Here is a 20094-nt window from a genome sequence, read left to right on the forward strand (position 1 = left end):
ACTGATCTTAAGTTTCCAGACCAGGGGCTGGGAAACCACAGCTCATTGTCTATTAGCTTCTAAGGGGTGCGAACTAAGAACGCTTCCCATATTTTTAAATGGCTCCATTTAGGTTTATATAAGCCCCTCTGTATTCTCTTCAGTTTTGCCTCTTGGCCCACAAGGCCTAAGATATTTACTATCTGGCCCTTTACAGAAACAGTCTGCCAACCCCTGACCCTGACTTCATTACAGGGATTCTTTTATTATTCTTTTTTCATTTTTTGAGAAACTTAGAAGATTCAGATGAGGAAAAAAAATAATGTAACATTTATATTCTCACCACCCACAAATAATAAATATTAACATCTTGTAAGATCTCCTTTTACAGTTTTTAAGAAAAAAAATTATAATTATATAACTTGTATAAAATTATAACCCATGTCCCCTTTGACCAGCCCCTGCTGTCCCAGAGGCACCTGGCTTCACCTCTAAGGAATGGGCACCTTTGGCCAGAGGGTCAGTAGCTTCAACAAGGTTGAGAGCAGCTGTCCTATAACCTTGATCAGAAGATAGGAAACAGGGACACTAGTCACAATGCTTCTGGGCGTTGACGTATCGATCACACAGAAAGGTTTCTTTTCCTTGAAAGCACTCTTTGCCATGATACGCGGGCTCAGCACAGGGTAGGCAAACTCCAACCTACTGGATTAACTGAATGAGTGCCCCCAAAGCAAACATTTCATGGAGCAACTTCATGAAGACACAGCCCTGAAGTAAAGGTTGTTATGAATTAAAGTAAAGGAAGGAAGCGGGGCGGGGGCAGGCAATGAAGGAAGAAGGAGAAAGGAAATGCAATGCAGCTCACACAATCTTAAGGGAAACCACGCCCCTATCAAATAGGTAGCAAGCAAAGTACATACATATCTTTAAATGTGACTTATGGAGAGAAGAATTTAAATATTAAAAGCAAATCTCTCATGTGTCAGGAAGTACCCACTCTAAGGCTTCCACATTGGTTGTAATTCTCTGGTTCCCTCCTGACTTTGCCCCTAGGATTGAGCTTAAGCTTAAGCTAGGATTGATCTTCTTGAGGGTAAGACCAAAGCTTACTCATCTTTGTTCCCCTAGTTTCCACATGCAGAGAACATGTGCAGTGTGTTCAAAAGGCAAAGATGAATGTGACCACAAGCAGCACGCGATGCCAGGGTCAAGAGCTCCATAACTCTTCCAGTCAGAGTGTCGAACCTCTTCAGGAAAACATGACTCCAGGTCACGCCTGGCCTTACCATGACCAATTTCAGGCATTCATTTCATAAATAAAAAACATGTAAGCGCACTTATTTTAAGATTTGGGCCTGTTTGTGCACAAAGAACTTCATAACAGTAGTATTTATCACAGAGAAAAGTCAAACATAACTTAAGTGTCCAATAGTGGCAAAAGAGTTCAATGAACATGGTATGTCTACATGGTATAAAACATCTGTGGTTTGGAGAATATTTTTAATGACACGAGATAATGCTCTGTATGACATAATCTTATGCTTCTAAAATGCTATGATCTTAGCTGTATGAAAAGAGAACTTCTCAGTAACAAGAAAACATTAATGAATGGATTACTTATAAACCAAGCCCCTACTAAACCCCACCCCCCAACCTGTAGAACCAGGCAGAGGAAGCTTTCTGTTAAACCACAAAGACACAGGATTTTATATAAAGCCAATGAAAAGTGACACCAGGGAACTGCCTGAATCACAGGGGGAAGTCATTAACAAACAAGGCTCCGGCAGAATACACACACACACACACACACACACACACTCACACTCATGCACACACTCACACTCATCCCAGAGAAGGGCAATGATTGGACTACTGACAGATTCAGAAAAAGACCCTTGAGAAAACTGACAAAACCTGAAAATATTTTTCCTCTTATAAAAATGACCCTCAATTATGCTATTGCCAATGTCAAATGCAGGATGCTGTCAAACAATTATTTCAGACAATTTAGGCCAAGGAAACCAAATTGCCACTTGATTCATTCTTTGTTCATCCTAAGAGTTGGTGCATATTTGCAATGACAACCAACATTTTATCAAATACAAGTTGAAATAAACTGATTGCCATAATTTGTCTCTTTTCTCAAGATAGTATCTCAAACCAACCTTTATTTTTATTTTATCACTATTTTCTATGAGCTACAGCTGCCATTTTTAAAATAAGCTTTTTCTGGTGCCCATAATCCTCTGATAGGAGCCCACTTGCACTTGTATCCCAGGGGAGCCAGTCAGAGTCTGCGAGGGGTTGGGGGGGGGTAGGGCGGGGTGTACAGATCCCTTCCTGTTTCAAGCAGCATCTCTGTCTGCAGAAGGCACAGTCTACCCACTCTAGATGAGAGGATGAGGTGAGGGGCTTACTCTGAAAAAAGACTGCTGCTTGCTGAGGCCAGAGAGGAATTCCACACCCTGAGTGGACTCCCTGGACCCTCACCCAGCAGGACCCCTTCAGATGTTGTGATTCTAAGCCTCCATGGCTGGCTGGACCAGCTCCTTCCCCGGGGCAGCCCATGAAGGAGCGCAGGTAGAGAGAGGAAGTGGTTTGCAAGCAGGTGGGAATCGTCCCAACACAAGCTGGCCTGGCTCTTCTCACCTTGCCCGAAGTGCATTCTACTCATTACCCCGAAAGCATGATTAACAGGCCAGGGGTCAGAGCCAGAGCCCTGGGACTGGAGCCGAGCTGTGTGAAGCTGGGTAAGCTGAGGTGTCTCTCTGTGCCTCAGTTTCCCTATCTATAAAATCAGAGCAATAGTACCTGTAGCATAGTATTTAGTAAGTGGGAAATATTATTAGTATGTGAAGCTAAAGTTAATTGTGTTTTAAATGGCTTATAAAGTAAAACTGATAGTCAAGGAAGTTGGTTACCCTGGGGTCTTTAGCACCCACAGGTGGCACATGGTGGGGCTGACTCAGGGACGTGGGACCCTGGTGTGGTGGGCAGAGAAGTAGAAGGAACAGTGTCAGAAAGACTTGGGTTCCAACTTTGGCAACACTCTAGCCACCAGCAGTGGGTGAGAGGTGTGAACTTGTGCAAGGGAGAAAACAGGTTCCTTACACATCAATTTCTCTGATGTTAAGTCACCTAAAATATTTTTATGATAATAATGAAAACGATGATAGTAAGATGGATAATACTAAGAGCACCATCATCATTGAACACTTAACAGGAACCAGATACTGTGTCAAGGTACTGGATTATCTTATCTGATGCGCACAAAAAACAGAGATATTCTATCCCTGCTTCTTAGCTTTGTGACCTGAAGAAGTGATTCAGCCTCCAGGACTTTGCTTGTCAGTAAAATGGCAAGAACGCCAACACCCTGAGGGGCGCTGTGTAGGCTACAGTGACAATGTGAGCAGCCGCTGACAATAATGTGAGGAATAAAAAAACTGAATATTGGGTTTCCCTGGTGGTGCAGTGGATAAGAATCCGCCTGCCAATGCGGGGGACACGGATTCGAGCCCTGGTCCGGGAAGATCCCACATGCTGCGGAGCAAGTAAGTCCGTGTGCCACAACTACTGAGCCTGTGCTCTAGAGCCCACGAGCCACAACGACTGAAGTCCGTGAGCCTAGAGCCCGTGCTCTGAAACAAGATAAACCACTGCAATGAGAAGCCCGCACACTGCGATGAAGAGTAGCCCCCACTCACCGCAACTAGAGAAGGCCCGCACACAGCAACGAAGACCCAACACAGCCAAAAATAAATTAATTAATAAAACAAAACAAAACAAAACAAAAAACTGAATATTAGCCATGGTTCTCAATAAGCTTGTTCATCTTCTGCCTTTTTCAGGAGGAAAAAACTGCTCTATTAGGTGCCTTCAGTGGCATCCCGGAGGAAGTGAGGTTAGGAAGTGAGGTTACAGTCCCCCAAGGGAGAGGGACCACAAGGCCCCACCCAGCAGGTGGCCCGGCAGGAGGCTGGTGGCTGAGGCAGCATCACACCGGTCAGGACTCGGCCCCTTCCACCTAGGCAGCGGTGCTGCAGGGACTCCTCACCTGCACTTCCACCAGTGCGTAGGGGAGGGCCTTGCGTATAGGAGACATATAAGAGAAGTTCTTTTCCTTCCTCTCGTGTGTCTGTAATTTAAATCTGAAATGGACTCAGGTTTCTCACTGCTGTGTGCTCAGGTTCCTCACCTGGACTGCAGACACCTGTACTCACAGGACCCTGGGTTGTGACGACAGGGCACATAGAAGGCTTTATCCAAATGGGTGCCGTTCTTTTACTTCCAAATGAGTCATCAATATGCAAACATTTCTGTTAAGTAAAATTGTAAAACAAAACTAAAGCAATTTCCAGCTTATTTTACGTAGCAATATTCTAAATTTTCATGTACAGTGTTAACCATAGTCGGGGCAAGTGCCTTTTAAGTGACGGCAAGTCCAGTAAATAAAAAAATACTTGAATTAGTATAGGAAGTAAGAGTGTTTAGCACCAGAGGGCAGATAGCAGAAGAAAGAAGAACTACGATCCTGCAGCCTGTGGAACAAAAAACACATTCACAGAAAGAGAGACAAGATGAAAAGGCAGAGAGCTATATACCAGATGAAGGAACAAGATAAAATCCCAGAAAAACAACTAAATGAAGTGGAGATAGGCGACCTTCCAGAAAAAGAATTCAGAATAATGATAGTGAAGATGATCCAGGACCTCGGAAAAAGAATGGAGGCAAAGGTCGAGAAGATGCAAGAAATGTTTAACAAAGACCTAAGAGAATTAAAGAACAAACAAACAGAGATGAACAATACAATAACTGAAATGAAAACTACACTAGAAGGCATCAATAGCAGAATAACTGAGGCAGAGGAACGGATAAGTGACCTGGAAGACAGAATGGTGGAACTCACTGCTGCAGAACAGAATAAAGCAAAAAGAATGAAAAGAAATGAAGACAGCCTAAGAGACCCCTGGGACAACATTAAACGCAAAAACATTCGCATTATAGGGGTCCCAGAAGGAGAAGAGAGAAAGGACCAGAGAAAATATCTGAAGAGATTATAGTCGAAAACTTCCCTAACATGGGAAAGGAAATAGCCACCCAAGTCCAGGAAGCGCAGAGAGTCCCATACAGGATAAATCCAAGGAGAAACATGCCGAGACACATAGTAATCAAATTGGCAAAAATTAAAGACAAAGGAAAATTATTGAAAGCAGCAAGGGAAAAACGACAAATAACATACAAGGGAACTCCCATAAGGTTAACAGTTGATTTCTAGGCAGAAACTCTACAAGCCAGAAGGGAGTGGCATGATATACTTAAAGTGATGAAAGGGAAGAACCTACAACCAACATTACTCTACCCGGCAAGGATCTCATTCAGATTCAATGGAGAAATCAAAAGCTTTACAGACAAGCGAAAGCTAAGAGAATTCAGCACCACCAAACCAGCTGTACAACAAATGCTAAAGGAACTTCTCTTAAACAATTACCTTAAATATAAATGGATTAAATGCTCCAACCAAAAGACACAGGCTCGCTGAGTGGATACAAAAACAAGACCCATATATATGCTGTCTACAAGAGACCCACTTCAGACCTAGGGACACATACAGACTGAAAGTGAGGGGATGGAAAAAGATATTGCATGCAAATGGAAATCAAAAGAAAGCTGGAGTAGCTATACTCATATCAGATAAAACAGACTTTAAAATAAAGAATGTTACAAGAGACAAGGAAGGGCACTACATAATGATCAAGGGATCAATCCAAGAAGAAGATATAACAATTATAAATATATATGCACCCAACATAGGAGCACCTCAATACATAAGACAACTGCTAACAGCTATAAAAGAGGATATCGACAGTAACACAATAATAGTGGGGGACATTAACACCTCATTTACACCAATGGACAGATCATCCAAAATGAAAATAAATAAACAGAAGCTTTAAATGACACAATAGACCAGATAGATTTAATTGATATTTATAGGACATTCCATCCAAAAACAGCAGATTACACTTTCTTCTCAAGTGCGCACGGAACATTCTCCAGGGTAGATCACATCTTGGGTCACAAATAAAGCCTCAGAAAATTTAAGAAAACTGAAATCATATCAAGCATCTCTTCTGACCACAACACTATGAGATTAGAAATGAATTACAGGGAAAAAAATCTAAAAAACACAAACACATGGAGGCTAAAGAATATGTGACTAAATAACCAAGAGATCACTGAAGAAATCAAAGAGGAAATCAAAAAATACCTAGAGACAAATGATAATGAAAACACGACGATCCAAAACCTATGGGAAGCAGCAAAAGCAGTTCTAAGAGGAAAGTTTATAGCTATACAAGCCTACCTCAAGAAACAAGAAAAATCTCAAGTAAACAATCTAACCTTACAACTAAAGGAACTAGAGAAAGAAGAACAAACAAAACCCAAAGTTAGTAGAAGGAAAGAAATCATAAAGATCAGAGCAGAAATAAATGAAATAGAAAAAAGGAAAACAATAGCAAAGATCAATAAAACTAAAAGCTGGTTCTTTGAGAAGATAAACAAAACTGATACACCATTAGCCAGACACATCAAGAAGAAGAGGGAGAGGACTCAAACCAATAAAATTAGAAATGAAAAAGGAGAAGTTACAACAGACACCGTAGAAATACAATGCATCCTAAGAGACTACTACAAGCAACTCTATGCCAATAAAATGGACAACCTGGAAGAAATGGACAAATTCTTAGAAAGGTATAACCTTCCAAGGCTGAACCAGGAAGAAACAGAATATATGAACAGACCAATCAAAAGTAATGAATTTGAAACTGTGATTAAATATCTTCCAACAAACAAAAATCCAGGACCAGATGGCTTCACAGGTGAATTCTATCAAACATTTAGAGAGGAGCTAACATCCATCCTTCTCAAACTCTTCCAAAAAATTGCAGAGGAAGGAACACTCCCAAACTCATTCTACGAGGCCACCATCACCCTGACACCAAAACCAGACAAAGATACTATAAAAAAAGAAAATTACAGACCAGTATCACTGATGAATATAGATGCAATAATCCTCAACAAAATACTAGCAAACAGAATCCAACAGCACATTAAAAGGATCATACACCATGATCAAGTGGGATTTACCCCAGGGGTGTAAGGATTCTTCAATATATGCATATCAATCAATGTGATACACCATATTAACAAACTGAAGGATAAAACCATATGATCATCTCAACAGATGCAGAAAAAGCTTTTGACAAAATTCAACACCCATTTATGATAAAAACTCTCCAGAAAGTGGGCACAGAGGGAACCTACCTCAACATAATAAAGGCCATATACGACAAATCCACAGCAAACATCATTCTCAATGTTGAAAAGCTGAAAGCATTTCCTCAAAGATCAGGAACGAGACAAGGATGTCCACTCTCACCACTATTATTCAACATAGTTTTGGAAGTCCTAGCCATGGCAATCAGAGAAGAAAAAGAAATAAAAGGAATACAAGTTGGAAAAGAAGAAGTAAAACTGTCACTGTTTGCAGATGACATGATACTATACATAGAGAATCCTAAAAATGTCACCAGAAAACTCCTAGAGCTAATCAATGAATTTTGTAAAGTAGCAGGATACAAAATTAATGCATGGCAATCTCTTGCACTCCTATACACTAATGATGAAAAATCTGAAAGAGAAATTATGGAAACACTCCCATTTACCACTGCAACAAAAAGAATAAAATACCTAGGAATAAACCTACCTAGGGAAACAAAAGATCTGTATGCAGAAAACTATAAGCCACTGATGAAAGAAATTGAAGATGATACCAACAGCTGGAGAGATATACCTTGTTCTTGGATTGGAAGAAACAATGAAATGTGAAAATGACTATACTACCCAGAGCAATCTACAGATTCAATGCAATCCCTATCAAATTACCAATGGCATTTTTACGGAACTAGAACAAATCATCTTAAAATCTGTATGGAGACACAAAAGACCCCGAATAGCCAAAGCAATCTTGAGGGAAAAAAATGGAGCTGAAGGAATCAGACTCCCTGACCTCAGACTATACTACAAAGCTACAGTAATCAAGACAATATGGTACTGGCACAAAAACAGAAACGTAGATCAATGGAACAAGATAGAAAGCCCAGAGATAAACCCACGCACCTATGGTCAACTAATCTATGACAAAGGAGGCAAAGATATACAATGGAGAAAAGACAGTCTCTTCAATAAGTGGTGCTGGGAAAACTGGACAGCTACATGTAAAAGAATGAAATCAGAACATTCCCTAACACCATACACAAAAGTAAACTCAAAATGGATTCGAGACCTAAATGTAAGACCGGACACTATAAAACTCTTAGAGGAAAACATAGGAAGAACACTCTTTGACATAAATCATAGCAAGATCTTTTTTGATCCACCTCCTAGAGTAATGGAAATAAAAACAAAAATAAACAAATGGGACCTAATGAAACTTCAAAGTTTTTGCACAGCAAAGGAAACCATATACAAGAGGAAAAGACAACCCTCAGATGGGAGAAAATACTTGCAAATGAATCAACGGACAAAGGATTAATCTCCAAAATATATAAACAGCTCATGCAGCTCAATATTAAAGCAGCAAACAACCCAATCCAAAAATGGGCAGAAGACCTAAATAGACATTTCTCCAAAGAAGATATACAGATTGCCAACAAACACATGAAAGGATGCTCAACATCACTAATCATTAGAGAAATGCAAATCAAAACTACAATGAGGTATCACCTCACACCAGTTAGAATGGGCATCATTAGAAAATCTACAAACAACAAATGCTGGAGAGGGTGTGGAGAAAAGGGAACCCTCTTGCACTGTTAGTGGGAATGTAAATTGATACAGCCACTATGGAGAACAGTATGAAGGTTCCTTAAAAAACTAAAAATAGAACTACCATACGACCCAGCAATCCCACTACTGGGCATATACCCAGAGAAAACCATAATTCAAAAAGACACATGCACCCCAATGTTCATTGCAGCACTATTTACAATAGCCAGGTCATGGAAGCAATCTAAATGCCCATCGACAGATGAATGGATAAAGAGGTTGTGGTACATATATACAATGGAATATTACTCAGCCATAAAAAGGAATGAAATTGACTCATTTGTTGAGACGTGGATGGATCTAGAGACTGTCATACAGAGTGAAGTAAGTCAGAAAGAGAAAAACAAATATCGTATATTAATGCATGTATGTGGAGCCTAGAAAAATGGTACAGATGAACCGGTTTGCAGGGCAGAAGCTGAGACACAGATGTAGAGAACAAATGTATGGACACCAAGGGGGGGAAACTGCGGTGGGGTGGGGATGGTGGTGTGATGAATTGGGCGATTGGGATTGACATGTATACACTGATGTGTATAAAACTGATGACTAATAAGAACCTGCAGTATAAAAAAGACAAAAAGAAAAAAAGAAAAAACAAACACACACAAAAAAAGAGTGTTTAGCTAAGCGAGGGATATTTCAATTTTACAAAGGAATCCCACTGCTCATTTGAAAATGACACTAATTGCTATTTTTAAAACGTGACCTAGAAAGAAAAGATATAATATTTTGACTTCACACGCTTAAACAGACATTGCTGTTTCCCATGTACTTGTGGCTCCTTTTTGAAATGCTGCAATGGGATTTTTCAACAAGATTTTGAGTTTTTAGTTTGCGGGTGACCTACAATACTCTGTTTTGTGTGTTGCTGCCCTGGGTGCCCAGCACAGGGCCCAGGCTATTTGTTGAATGGATAAATGCTGACTTAACTTTGGGAACAGGCAGCACACAGATACACATGCCAGATTCTCAATTTATAAATAGTTACTATCAGGACTTGATTTTAACTTTAATTAGCCCAACTGTTAAGGATACGTCCAAAGTGAGAAATGTAATCCACCACCTCGCACCAGATGTAGCTTCCGTAGTTGGTCTTTTATCTTGGTTTACAGTGAATGAAACACAGACATAAAATGACTAAAGCATGATGTTTTATGGTGAACTGATTGAAACATACAGCAGACCAAACCTGGAAGATGAATTCAAGACCAAATGTAAATTAAAGAGGGTAGAATTCCTCAAGCTGACATGCCCCCAGAAACTCTGAATTCTGCAGATGCTCAAAAAAAGGACTGTTTGTTGAGTTCTCACTTGGAAGTCAGTTAAAAAAAGAACCAATGAGACAGATTTTTTAGTGCATTTTAAACAGAGAGCATTGGGACTTCCCTGGCAGTCCCTATGCGCTTCCACTGCAGGGGGCGCGGGTTCCATCCCTGGTCAGGGAACTAAGATTCCCACATTGCCCTGTGGCCAAAAACAAACAAACAAACAAAGGGTGTTGTCTGATCACAGCCACTGCCTTGTGGACCCACTTGCTGGATTCAGAAAAATCTGACTATGAGATTACGCATTCCAAAGTGTGTTTATTAGCATATTAATTGGTGAGGTGTGTGCTTTAAAAAAGTAAATGCAGAGTCAAATCCTCTCACTAAGTTCCATAGGAATTTTCCATCTAGTTCAATGTTTCCCAACCTTTTAAACTAATACCCCTTTCGACAAAACTGAAAATAGTGTACATTCCTCATTCACCCCGAAAAACCTCAGACTCTGAGGCACAGCCTATCTTCCCGCATAGCCCAGAAGCCAAGAGGTTTCTTGTCTAGCTTCACTTCCTTAGTTTGTATTCTAAAAAGAATTGCTAATTCCTCTCCCTTTTTCAATATATAAAGTTATGTTAGCAAACTGCAGGCACATCCCCAGACTCGACGTGCCTCTCCGTGCTTTGTGCCCCCTCACGTACACCCTCCCAAGAAGACGCGGCCTGCTCCGGGCAGCACCAGGAGTGAGAAGTGCTGCTCTCATGAAAGGAAGAAGCCAGACCCCGGGTAAAGCTAACTTGCCAGCTGTGGGCTCGCACCACGGTCCAGGGCCAGGTGACGACAAACCACCCTTCATCAAGCACGTGTCACGTCCCAGGCATGGGGCTAAGTGCTCTTATACACGCCTCCCTTTACTTGATTCTCACACCAACACTATGAGGTTGGGACGAGTACCCTCCTTTAACAAGTGAGTAAACTAAGGCAGAAAGATGTTCAGCAGATTACAGGAAGCCGCTTCACCGGGGAGTAGCACCAAAGGATTTGAATCCAGGTCTGTCTGAAGCCAAGCCCACCCGCTGACCTGTGGCCTTAAACGGTCTTACAGCCCACCCTCATGAGCACGGCACCCCTTGTACCGCCATCACAAGTTCGGCCTTACCCGCACACTACCCACGCTACCTGTCATTTATTATTTTTCTTTCACTTGATGAGCTAGTTATCGTTTTTTTTCTAACACATGTTAAACACCCAAGCGTTTGATTTTCAGTGCCCCGGGAGCCCTCCCACCTTCACCACATCATGGGCCTCCAGTGGGATGAGCTGCACCCAGGCATGCTCTCCACTGAGGAGCCCGGGGCCCCTTCTGGGCAGACCTTCGGTGAGTCGGCAGTTGTGACAGGGGGGGTCATCAGAAGCAGCCTGGAATTAGACGCGTGCATGTTGTCTCACAGGAGAGAAAGAGCCTCCCGCTGTATCAGGAACGTCTTTTTAAGTCAAGGATGGGAAAACTATGGCCTGCAGGCCCACCACCTGTTAGTGTAAAGTTTTACCAGAACCCAGTCACACCCACTTGCTTACGTACCGTTTGTGGCTATTTTCATGCTACAGAGGCCAAGCTGAGTAGTCGCTACAGAGACCACAGCCCAAAACGTTCACTGTCTGACCCTTTGCAGGGAAAGTTTGCTGACCCCTGCTCTAGGTGATGCATTTCCCATCCAAAAGTCAGCTGGTAAATACCAATCCAGAGGTAACATGGACATTACCTGTGATTCTGCTGATTAGTAGATATGAATCAAGTTTAACTCAATTCCACATTTATTTATTGAGAGGCTACTATGTGATAGTCTAGGCTAGGGGCTGGGTTTGTAGAGGTGAACAAAGCTGGGACTCCATTTCCTGGAGGAATCAGGATGGAAACAAATAATTTCAATACAACTCAATATTAGATGTCAGAGTAGGATTTGATGTTTCATTATTCCTGTGAAGTAGACCCTGGAAACCTGACCTTTTTGTTCTTTAAAACTTTGAAATTCTAAAACCATAACAGTACACGGGCTAAGATCTCTTTCTAGTTTTTTTTTTTTAAAAGCATAAATAGAGGTGAAACTATAATTCTGTGAAATTACTCATTAGCTTTTACAGGAAAGATCAACTTGCTGGAATTTTTCATAATTGCCCAATTCCCTCTGGGCTTTCTACTACACAGTTCTCATCTCTATGTTGAGAATGGAAAAAAGAAAAGGTATCGAGACATCAAGGGAAACAGGGTCAGTTAAAGAGCTAGACTTTTGTTTTTTAAGATTGAGTTTTTAAATTGAAATCTGTATTAACTGGGTCACATATTAACCTTCTGCTGAAAAAGGCGTGAGGGATACAGACAATGGCCAGGAGGTTCGACCAAGATTTCATTATCTACTGTCTTTGTAACTCCAACTAGGTATCAGGTGAATTAAGGGGAAAACCAATTTCTACATCCCGTGGATGTGATGAAATTGATTATCCTCAGGCAGAGCAAAGAAGACGGAAAATAACTGTGCCGCTTCACATCTGTGCATCTGTCCTGCCCCGATAACTGTTTATTTGTACTGGCTATTGACAACATTTTCGCATCATACAGAGAAGGTTTTTTTTATTGAGCTTCAAAAGGAGAAACAGAATGCATCTGTTTCTAGGGAAACCTGAGCTCGGAGGCTGGAGGCTTTGATTCAAAGAACGCATCCCTACACACATGGTGGCCCATTGTATAGTAACAGCCCTCCTCCTCATTTACCTCATCCCGTTTAGAAAATTAATGCCACAATGTGAGATGATTGTTGATGCTCATTATTAAATCATTTATTCATCCCACACAATGATTCAGAATTATTCATTAAGCTTGCTGGAAGGAAGCGGGGTGTTACCTCCATGGGAGTTTGAGGAGGGATGTGCTCTTTAAAAGGATATTTTATAACAACACAATTATCATAATTAAAAGCTACCCTGATATTCTGATAAGTTTTTGACATATTTTTGAGTACTGGCATTTTAGCACAAGGAGATAAATGAGACTGAAATAGTATTAGGGAATAATATTGCTGTGGGGAGAAAAAGCTGGAGGCAGTATTAAATACCATCTGTCATCATCACCCCCAATTTGATCACGGTCTTTAAGTTAATGAATTTCACAGAATGTCACCTGAACTTCCGGCTTTCCAAAATGAGTTCAAGAACGACATGGCTGTGACCTGAGCGAGCTCCGGCATTACTGAGTCGTGGGGGCCTGCATTCCCCATGACAGCCCACCTACCTGTGCTCCCAAACCAAGCTGGCCCCTCAGGCTGCCACGGAGCTGTGGCTGCATCTCATCCCGATACCTTCCCAACGCTGCCGATGCTTTGTTCTGAGTTTGAAAGGCCATTAAGCAAAGGGCCTGGTTTGGGAAGCCGCTCAAACTGACAGGTGACTGCAGGAAGGGCACTCTTCTCTCTGCTTTTGCCTGGTCAATCAGGTCTAAGGGAAGGTCCTAAGGCCAGTGACCAAGAAGAGCACACCTGCCTCTAAGTGAAGGTGGTACCTGATGGGAACAGCAGGGGACCACTTGGGAAGAGAGTAACTGACTGCTGGGTGAGCCTGGAAAGTCAGCATGTGGGTCAGAGCAGAGTCACACGCATGGCCTGACCCAAAACCGAAGGACCAGGAGGCTGCATGATGTGTGCCTGACACCGGGAACACACCACGCAGAGGCTGTGCCCAGGAGTTCCACCGAGTGGGACCTGGTCTGCTCTGTGCCAGGTGCACAGTGGGTGCTAAACAGAGAAATGAGCTGGGCTGGTTGGCCACCGAGGGAAGGAGCCTGCATCAGAGGTTCATCCTTCACTCATTCCACAAACACTGATGAAGCATTTATTACAGGCTAAGACCCGAGCCAGGCCTCCCCTGCACTCAAGGAGCTGAGAGTCTAGAGGGGCTTCAGACAGGCTGACACTTTCAAATGCACTGGGAGCAAGGGAAGCTGAGGAAGAACCTGGCGGGGCAGGGCTGGGGGCACCTCATACAGGAAGTTGAGGCGGCGTTGGCCAGATGAAATGGAAGAGGCAGAGACAGTGACAAAGGGTGAGGACAGCCTTACCCTATGTATGAAGGGGCCTCAGAAGGGTAGATGCTGTTGGGCTACATACTCCTCTGGATGTAGCGGAGAATGGACCAGAATGGGGCAAGAGTGGGGCGGGGGACCAAGTGAAAGCTGTTGCCACCACCCAGCTGAGAGGCAATGGTGGCCTAAAGAAGTGGACAGGCTGGAGAGCTATTAAAGAGGCAGAATTAAAGGCACATGAAGTATCAATCTTCCTGGGCAAGGAGGCCCTACTGGAGAAGAATCCATCAGAGTTCCAGAACCAGAGGCCATTAAGAGCTGATAAGATTATTTACAGTAGCCAAGACATGGAAGCAACTCAAGTGCCCATCAATAGACAACTGGATTAAGAAGATGTGATACACACACACACACACACACACACACACACACACACACACACACACAGGAATATTACTCAGCCATGAAAAAGGAATACTGCCATATGCAGCAACACGGATGGACCTAAAGACTATTATGCCCAGTGACATATGTCAGACAGAGAAAGACAAATACTATATGGTATCACTTATATGTGGAATCTAAAAAATAATACCAATGAATGTATATGCAAAACAGAAACAGACTTACAGACATAGAAAACAAACTTGTGGTTATCAAAGGGGAGAGGGAAGGGAGAAGGGACAAATTAGGGGTATGGAATTAACAGATACCAACCACTATATATAAAATACATAAGTAACAAGGATGTACTGTACAACACAGGGAATTATACCCAATATCTTGTAATAATTTATAATGGAGCATAATCTGCAAAAATACTGAATCACTATGTTGTATACTTGAAACTAACACAGTATTGTAAATCAATTATACTTCTGTTGAAAAATAAAGAGCAGATAAGAAAACTAGTCCCTCTGCTCTGTCTCATGCTCGGCAAGCAGCCTCCTGATTATAACTGGGCCTTCCATGCTGTTCTGCCTACGGGAAGAGACTGCACTGCTAGGGTTAAGGGGAGGATTTCAGCCTTGCTCTAAATTAATAAAATGTAAAATAGATAGCCAACGGGAAGCAGCCGCACAGCAGAGCGAGATCAGCCTGGTACTTGGTGACTACCTAGGGGGTGGGATAGGGAGGGTGGGAGGGAGATGCGAGAGGGAGGAGATATGGGGATATATGTATACGTACAGCTGATTCACTTTGTTATAAAGCAGAAACTAACACACCAATGTAAAGCAATTATACTCCAATAAAGATGTTTAAAAAAAATTTTTTTTAAATTAATAAAATGCCATTCTGGTGGTAGATATCAGTCTCTGTGAGCTGGGACAATTGGAGCCCACCTCCGAGACACAGACCAGCTCTGGGGGTGCCGACAAATCCTCCCTGCGCTTACAGGGCTGCAGGCCTGACGGGGGAGGTGGCTGGTGCATCCCAGATGCGATGTCACCCTCTGGGGTTCCTGGTGGGTGGGCAGCAGGATTCCCCCGAGGATGCGCTGTTAGAGCTGGGATCGCCCTCTTTATAAACGTCTCCAGGTCTCAGTATCTGGGGCTGCTCCCGGACCGCATGTGCTCCGTCCTACAGTGGGACACCCAGAACCCCATGCCACTCAAGGATGTGGCTGACAGCAAAGGGCAGCCATGGGGACGGCACTTGCATCATTTAACATTTGATATAAAAGGAATCATTTCAGTGGCACTAAGTGTTCTCTCCGGCATTATTCTCTGTTACAAAATAGTCTCCGTGGTGGTGCTGATGCCATCTTGACACTTCATTTCCTTGTCAACAAAAACAAAAAAAGTTGGTTTTCTGCACCAACTCAAGCATGGCATAAAATTTCAAAGGCTTTGATAGAAGTTTTCCAACTTCATCTCCATGGAACAGTTGGAAAACGTCTCCAATTATGCAAGCTTTTTGTAAAATGTCTCGAAAATACAGAAGGGCCTATTGTACTTTTCACAAGTAAATGTGAACACATTTAATGCTCAAAGGTGAAAAGAGTGCCAGGATTTTTTTTTAATGAATGCTTGCTACTTATTGGGTCAGGCCCTCTCCCTCTCCCTACCCCCTAACAAATAAAAGAATGCATTTATATTTCAGAGGCGCCCGATGAAGTACACTCTGGAAAGATCTGAAAGGAGGCATTAGGACCCAAACAAGAGACACAGCAGCCGTCAAAACTGGCATCCTGCCAAGGCAGTGGTAACGCAGGGAACCGGCCGAGAACGCACCATTTCTCGTGAGAGGAAAGCTGCAGGTGCTCCCAGGAGGAGGAATGAGGTGTGTGGGCTGGCGGTGCACACAGCGCCACCGGAACTGAGATCTCTAGAAACGGAGTGTCCTCACTGTGTGTGTGTGTGTGTGTGTGTGTGTGCTCACGTATGTGTCAGGTGTATGATTAGCTTAAAATTCACAGCAGGGTTAAGATCAGACTAAACAGATTTCTCCTCTTACTTCTGGAGGAGAACTCAGTCCACCTCGAGGACTAAAGGAACACTGATGAGGCTCCAGGACCTGCCCTATGGCCACATTCCAGGATTTCCCAGGTTACATCTAATACTGGTAGGGTTTGGCTCTTAAATATCATCTGCCCTTGGGCAAGTTCCTGCTTCCCAGAGAAATGAGAAAAGATACTCCTGGCGTCTTCCTTTGCCTGGGGCACATACAGCCACACTCAGACCAGACCCGCCCGGCCCCCCCCACCCCCCAATAGCCCCCAACCTGCAGGGTCCCCATCCTCAGCTGTGAGCAGCTATGACTTCAGTACTCAGCTTGGGGCTGTTCTAATCCCATCCAGGCCCCTTCTCACTGAATCCTCACAGCCACCCCACGAGAGAGCTGCTTCTGCTACTCCTACTTTACAGACGAGGAAGCTGAGGCTCGGAGGGCAAGGCAGCTCATCTAAGGCCACACAGCCACGAGTGCCAGAGCTGGGATGAGAATCCAGTCCTGCCCAAAGCCCCATTCTCCCTCCCCTTTGCCAGGCCGCAGAGGGGCAGCAGAAGGATCTGGACACCTCCTCTCCAGATCACCCGGACACCTGGGGCCCCAGGCCTACCTGCTCGGGAGAACTTGTCTGCCATCTCCTTCCGCACCAGCTTGGTGAGGTTGAAGTAGCTGTCGTCCTCGTCGACGCTCTGCAGGAACAGCGGGATGTGCTGGAAGATGATGGCGTGCTGGCACTTCCGCTGCCCTGCGATGCTCAGCTGCTGGTCCAGCCACTGGTCCTGGGCCTGCTTCAAGGCAGGGCACATGGAGGCATCGTATAAGAACTGGGAGTTGAGGACGAGGAACAGGACGCCCCCAACCCAGAAGCTGAAATAGTCATCTCCCCAAGTCTGCTGGAACTCCGCGATGGTCTCGGGGGTGGGGACATTGCCCACGTCATGGTTGCCGCTGACAAGGACCAGTGGGATCTCGCTGTCCACGGTCCTGAGCACCCGCTGCAGGTCCTCCGTCTGCTCCTTCCGCCAGGGCGTCCCTGGAAGAGTGAGGGTCATGTCCTGAAACGGCTGAGGCCGCTTGTGCCTTTATAATATCGAATTAGAGAATAATCTAGAAATCCACGCAACTGGACACATGGAAACTGCAAAAAGCAGTCGTATGTTAAAAACAAATCAACAAGCGAGATGGGAACTTCTGTCCTCCTTCCCCTGGAAATTCAGTGTCTAACTGGCCATCTGACCCAAAACTGCTGATTGAGCGATGGTGTAGAGTCATTCTAATTGTAAATATTAGTGAAGCTGAATTTCTATCTTTTATTTAGAAAATAAATATAAATAGTTGTGACTTTTCTGCCCTGTTTCAAGGGGTCATCAAATGCACCCCTGAGGTGTATGGACCCAGCTCTGAACGCTAACCTCAAACGACAGCTATTTAAGATTTTCTTACCATACACACGACCGTGCAGACTGTGTGACCACTTTTATGGGAAAAACTCTTAGAGTCCAAACGGCTACATCAACTGGCATGTGTATCTTGCCAAACCTTCCCCATACAGCGGAAGAGGCATTTTATATTCTACTAGCAGTGTGTTAGAGAGCAGGGGCTCAATGCCTTAACATGAAGCACATCTCCCCTGGCACTCAGGAGTCAGTGTGGAGATGATTACTTGGACAAACAGTGGGTTCCCTCCTCCCTCAGATTCCTGGCTTCCACGCTTCCTGTAATAATGTGTTAAAACCTTAATAAATGGGCTTTGAGATGACCAATTTAATTCCAGATCTGGTTTTTTTTTTGGTGCTAATTTATTCAACAAATATTTATCGAGTACTGACTATGTATAAGGTACTGATTTAGCTACCAGGGTCAGCTGTGAGTCAAAGAGACGCAAACCGTTCCTTTCAAACTAGTGAGTCAGACAATCTGTCAAGTAAATTATAGAAGCACACCCATCTGTATCAGATGTTATTAAGCATGATTGAGAAAAGCAAAGCGGGGAAAGGACATGATTCCTGATAGTCCTGCGGAATAAGCTCAGCATCCTGCAAAGACAGCATATGAAAAATGATGAAAGAGAGAAGCCCACCTTCACGAGGGATGATAAAATTTCACCTGAAAAATGCTGCCATGAGCCGATGAAAATTAGACCCCACATTTCATTTCCATCATGAATTAAAAAGAAAGCAGCAAAGTCTTTACAAAGCAATTACAGCTAAGAAAGAAGAACATAAAGCAGAAATAAAGGAATTCAGTTTAGATGGTCAGAAAATAGGCAGATGTGAAATAGGAAGTGGTAGAACTAACTCAGGAAAGAAAGAGAGGGAAATGACAAAGCCACTTCAGAAATTACAACCACAAGATTAGCAGTGAGATTTCCTTTACAGCAAGTATATGCCTGCTTTTCTAAACATCCCATGAGAGTGTGTACAGAATGTGCACTCTCTGTTGAATACAGAATCCCTCATATTTCCACTCAACCAAACTTGTTAATGGGGTGATTCAAACCTCCTATGTCATTATTCTTTGCTTTTGGCCTATTGATCTGTATCAGTTTCTGAAAGACCTGGTTAGGTCATCACTCTAATTATGGATCGATCGATTTCTCTTGGTAATTCTGCCAAGTTTGGTGTTCACTTACTTTTAGCTATGTTGTTAAGACACTTAAGAGTTCAGAACACCCATATCTCACTGAAATATTTTTATTATTATTTTTATTATTATTAATAAAATAAATAAATGAAGAGAAAATAAAGAGGTAGATCTGCACGGATGTTCTGGAAAGATCTGTAATATATATTAAATTAAAAAGGTAAGACATGGAGGAGCAAAAATCACACACAAATTTTAAAAAGGCTTACACATATTCATATATTATGGATAGAACTTCTCCAAAGATACAAAGGAAACTATCAACTCTGGTTAAATCTGGGAAACAGAAGCGGGGAGTGAAGGAGACGTTCACATTTGGTTGAAAACCTTTTATACTATATTTTTAAAGTTCCTTCCTTTCTTCCTCACTTTTTCCAAGCTTATGTATCAGTTTCATTTTTAAAAAGAATTAAACTTTAAAAAGCTTATGTATTATTTTCATTTTTAAAAAAAGAATTAAAAAAAATCCTTAGCCTCAGGATCCAAGGATTAAAGAAGATTGAGGGGAGGCCAGTCAGGCGGCTGCATTTCCAGTAGACCCCAATCTCGGGGGTGAGTGGAATCTACTGGGGAAAGGCTGGCTGGTCCCCACAGAAAGAGCTCAGGCGAGGGGAGAAGCAGGTCCTGCCTAGCACTGGGGACCAGGAGCCTCTCCCTCGGTGGTGCTGGGGATTTGCCTACAGACAGCATCTGCTTCCTCACTGGTCTGGGCTGGCCCTGGGGCTCCTGGTTTGAAGAGGCCATTGACTGATGTTGCTTCCTTAGCTGAACTTGGACTGTGGGTATCTGTGT

The 20094-nt window shown here is 43.1% G+C and overlaps 1 protein-coding gene across 1 annotated transcript in view; it reads right to left on the bottom strand.

Moving 5' to 3' along the window:
- CPPED1 (calcineurin like phosphoesterase domain containing 1) overlaps nucleotides 1–20094 on the bottom strand; it is a 114208-nt gene that overhangs the window by 22129 nt on the left and 71985 nt on the right. The window contains exon 3 of the mRNA XM_060031765.1: nucleotides 17270–17692. Coding sequence (XP_059887748.1) covers nucleotides 17270–17692 — 423 coding nt within the window. The remainder of the gene's footprint in view (nucleotides 1–17269; nucleotides 17693–20094) is intronic.

The sequence above is a fragment of the Delphinus delphis genome, chromosome 15, assembly GCF_949987515.2.
Source record: "Delphinus delphis chromosome 15, mDelDel1.2, whole genome shotgun sequence".
NCBI lineage: Eukaryota > Metazoa > Chordata > Mammalia > Artiodactyla > Delphinidae > Delphinus > Delphinus delphis.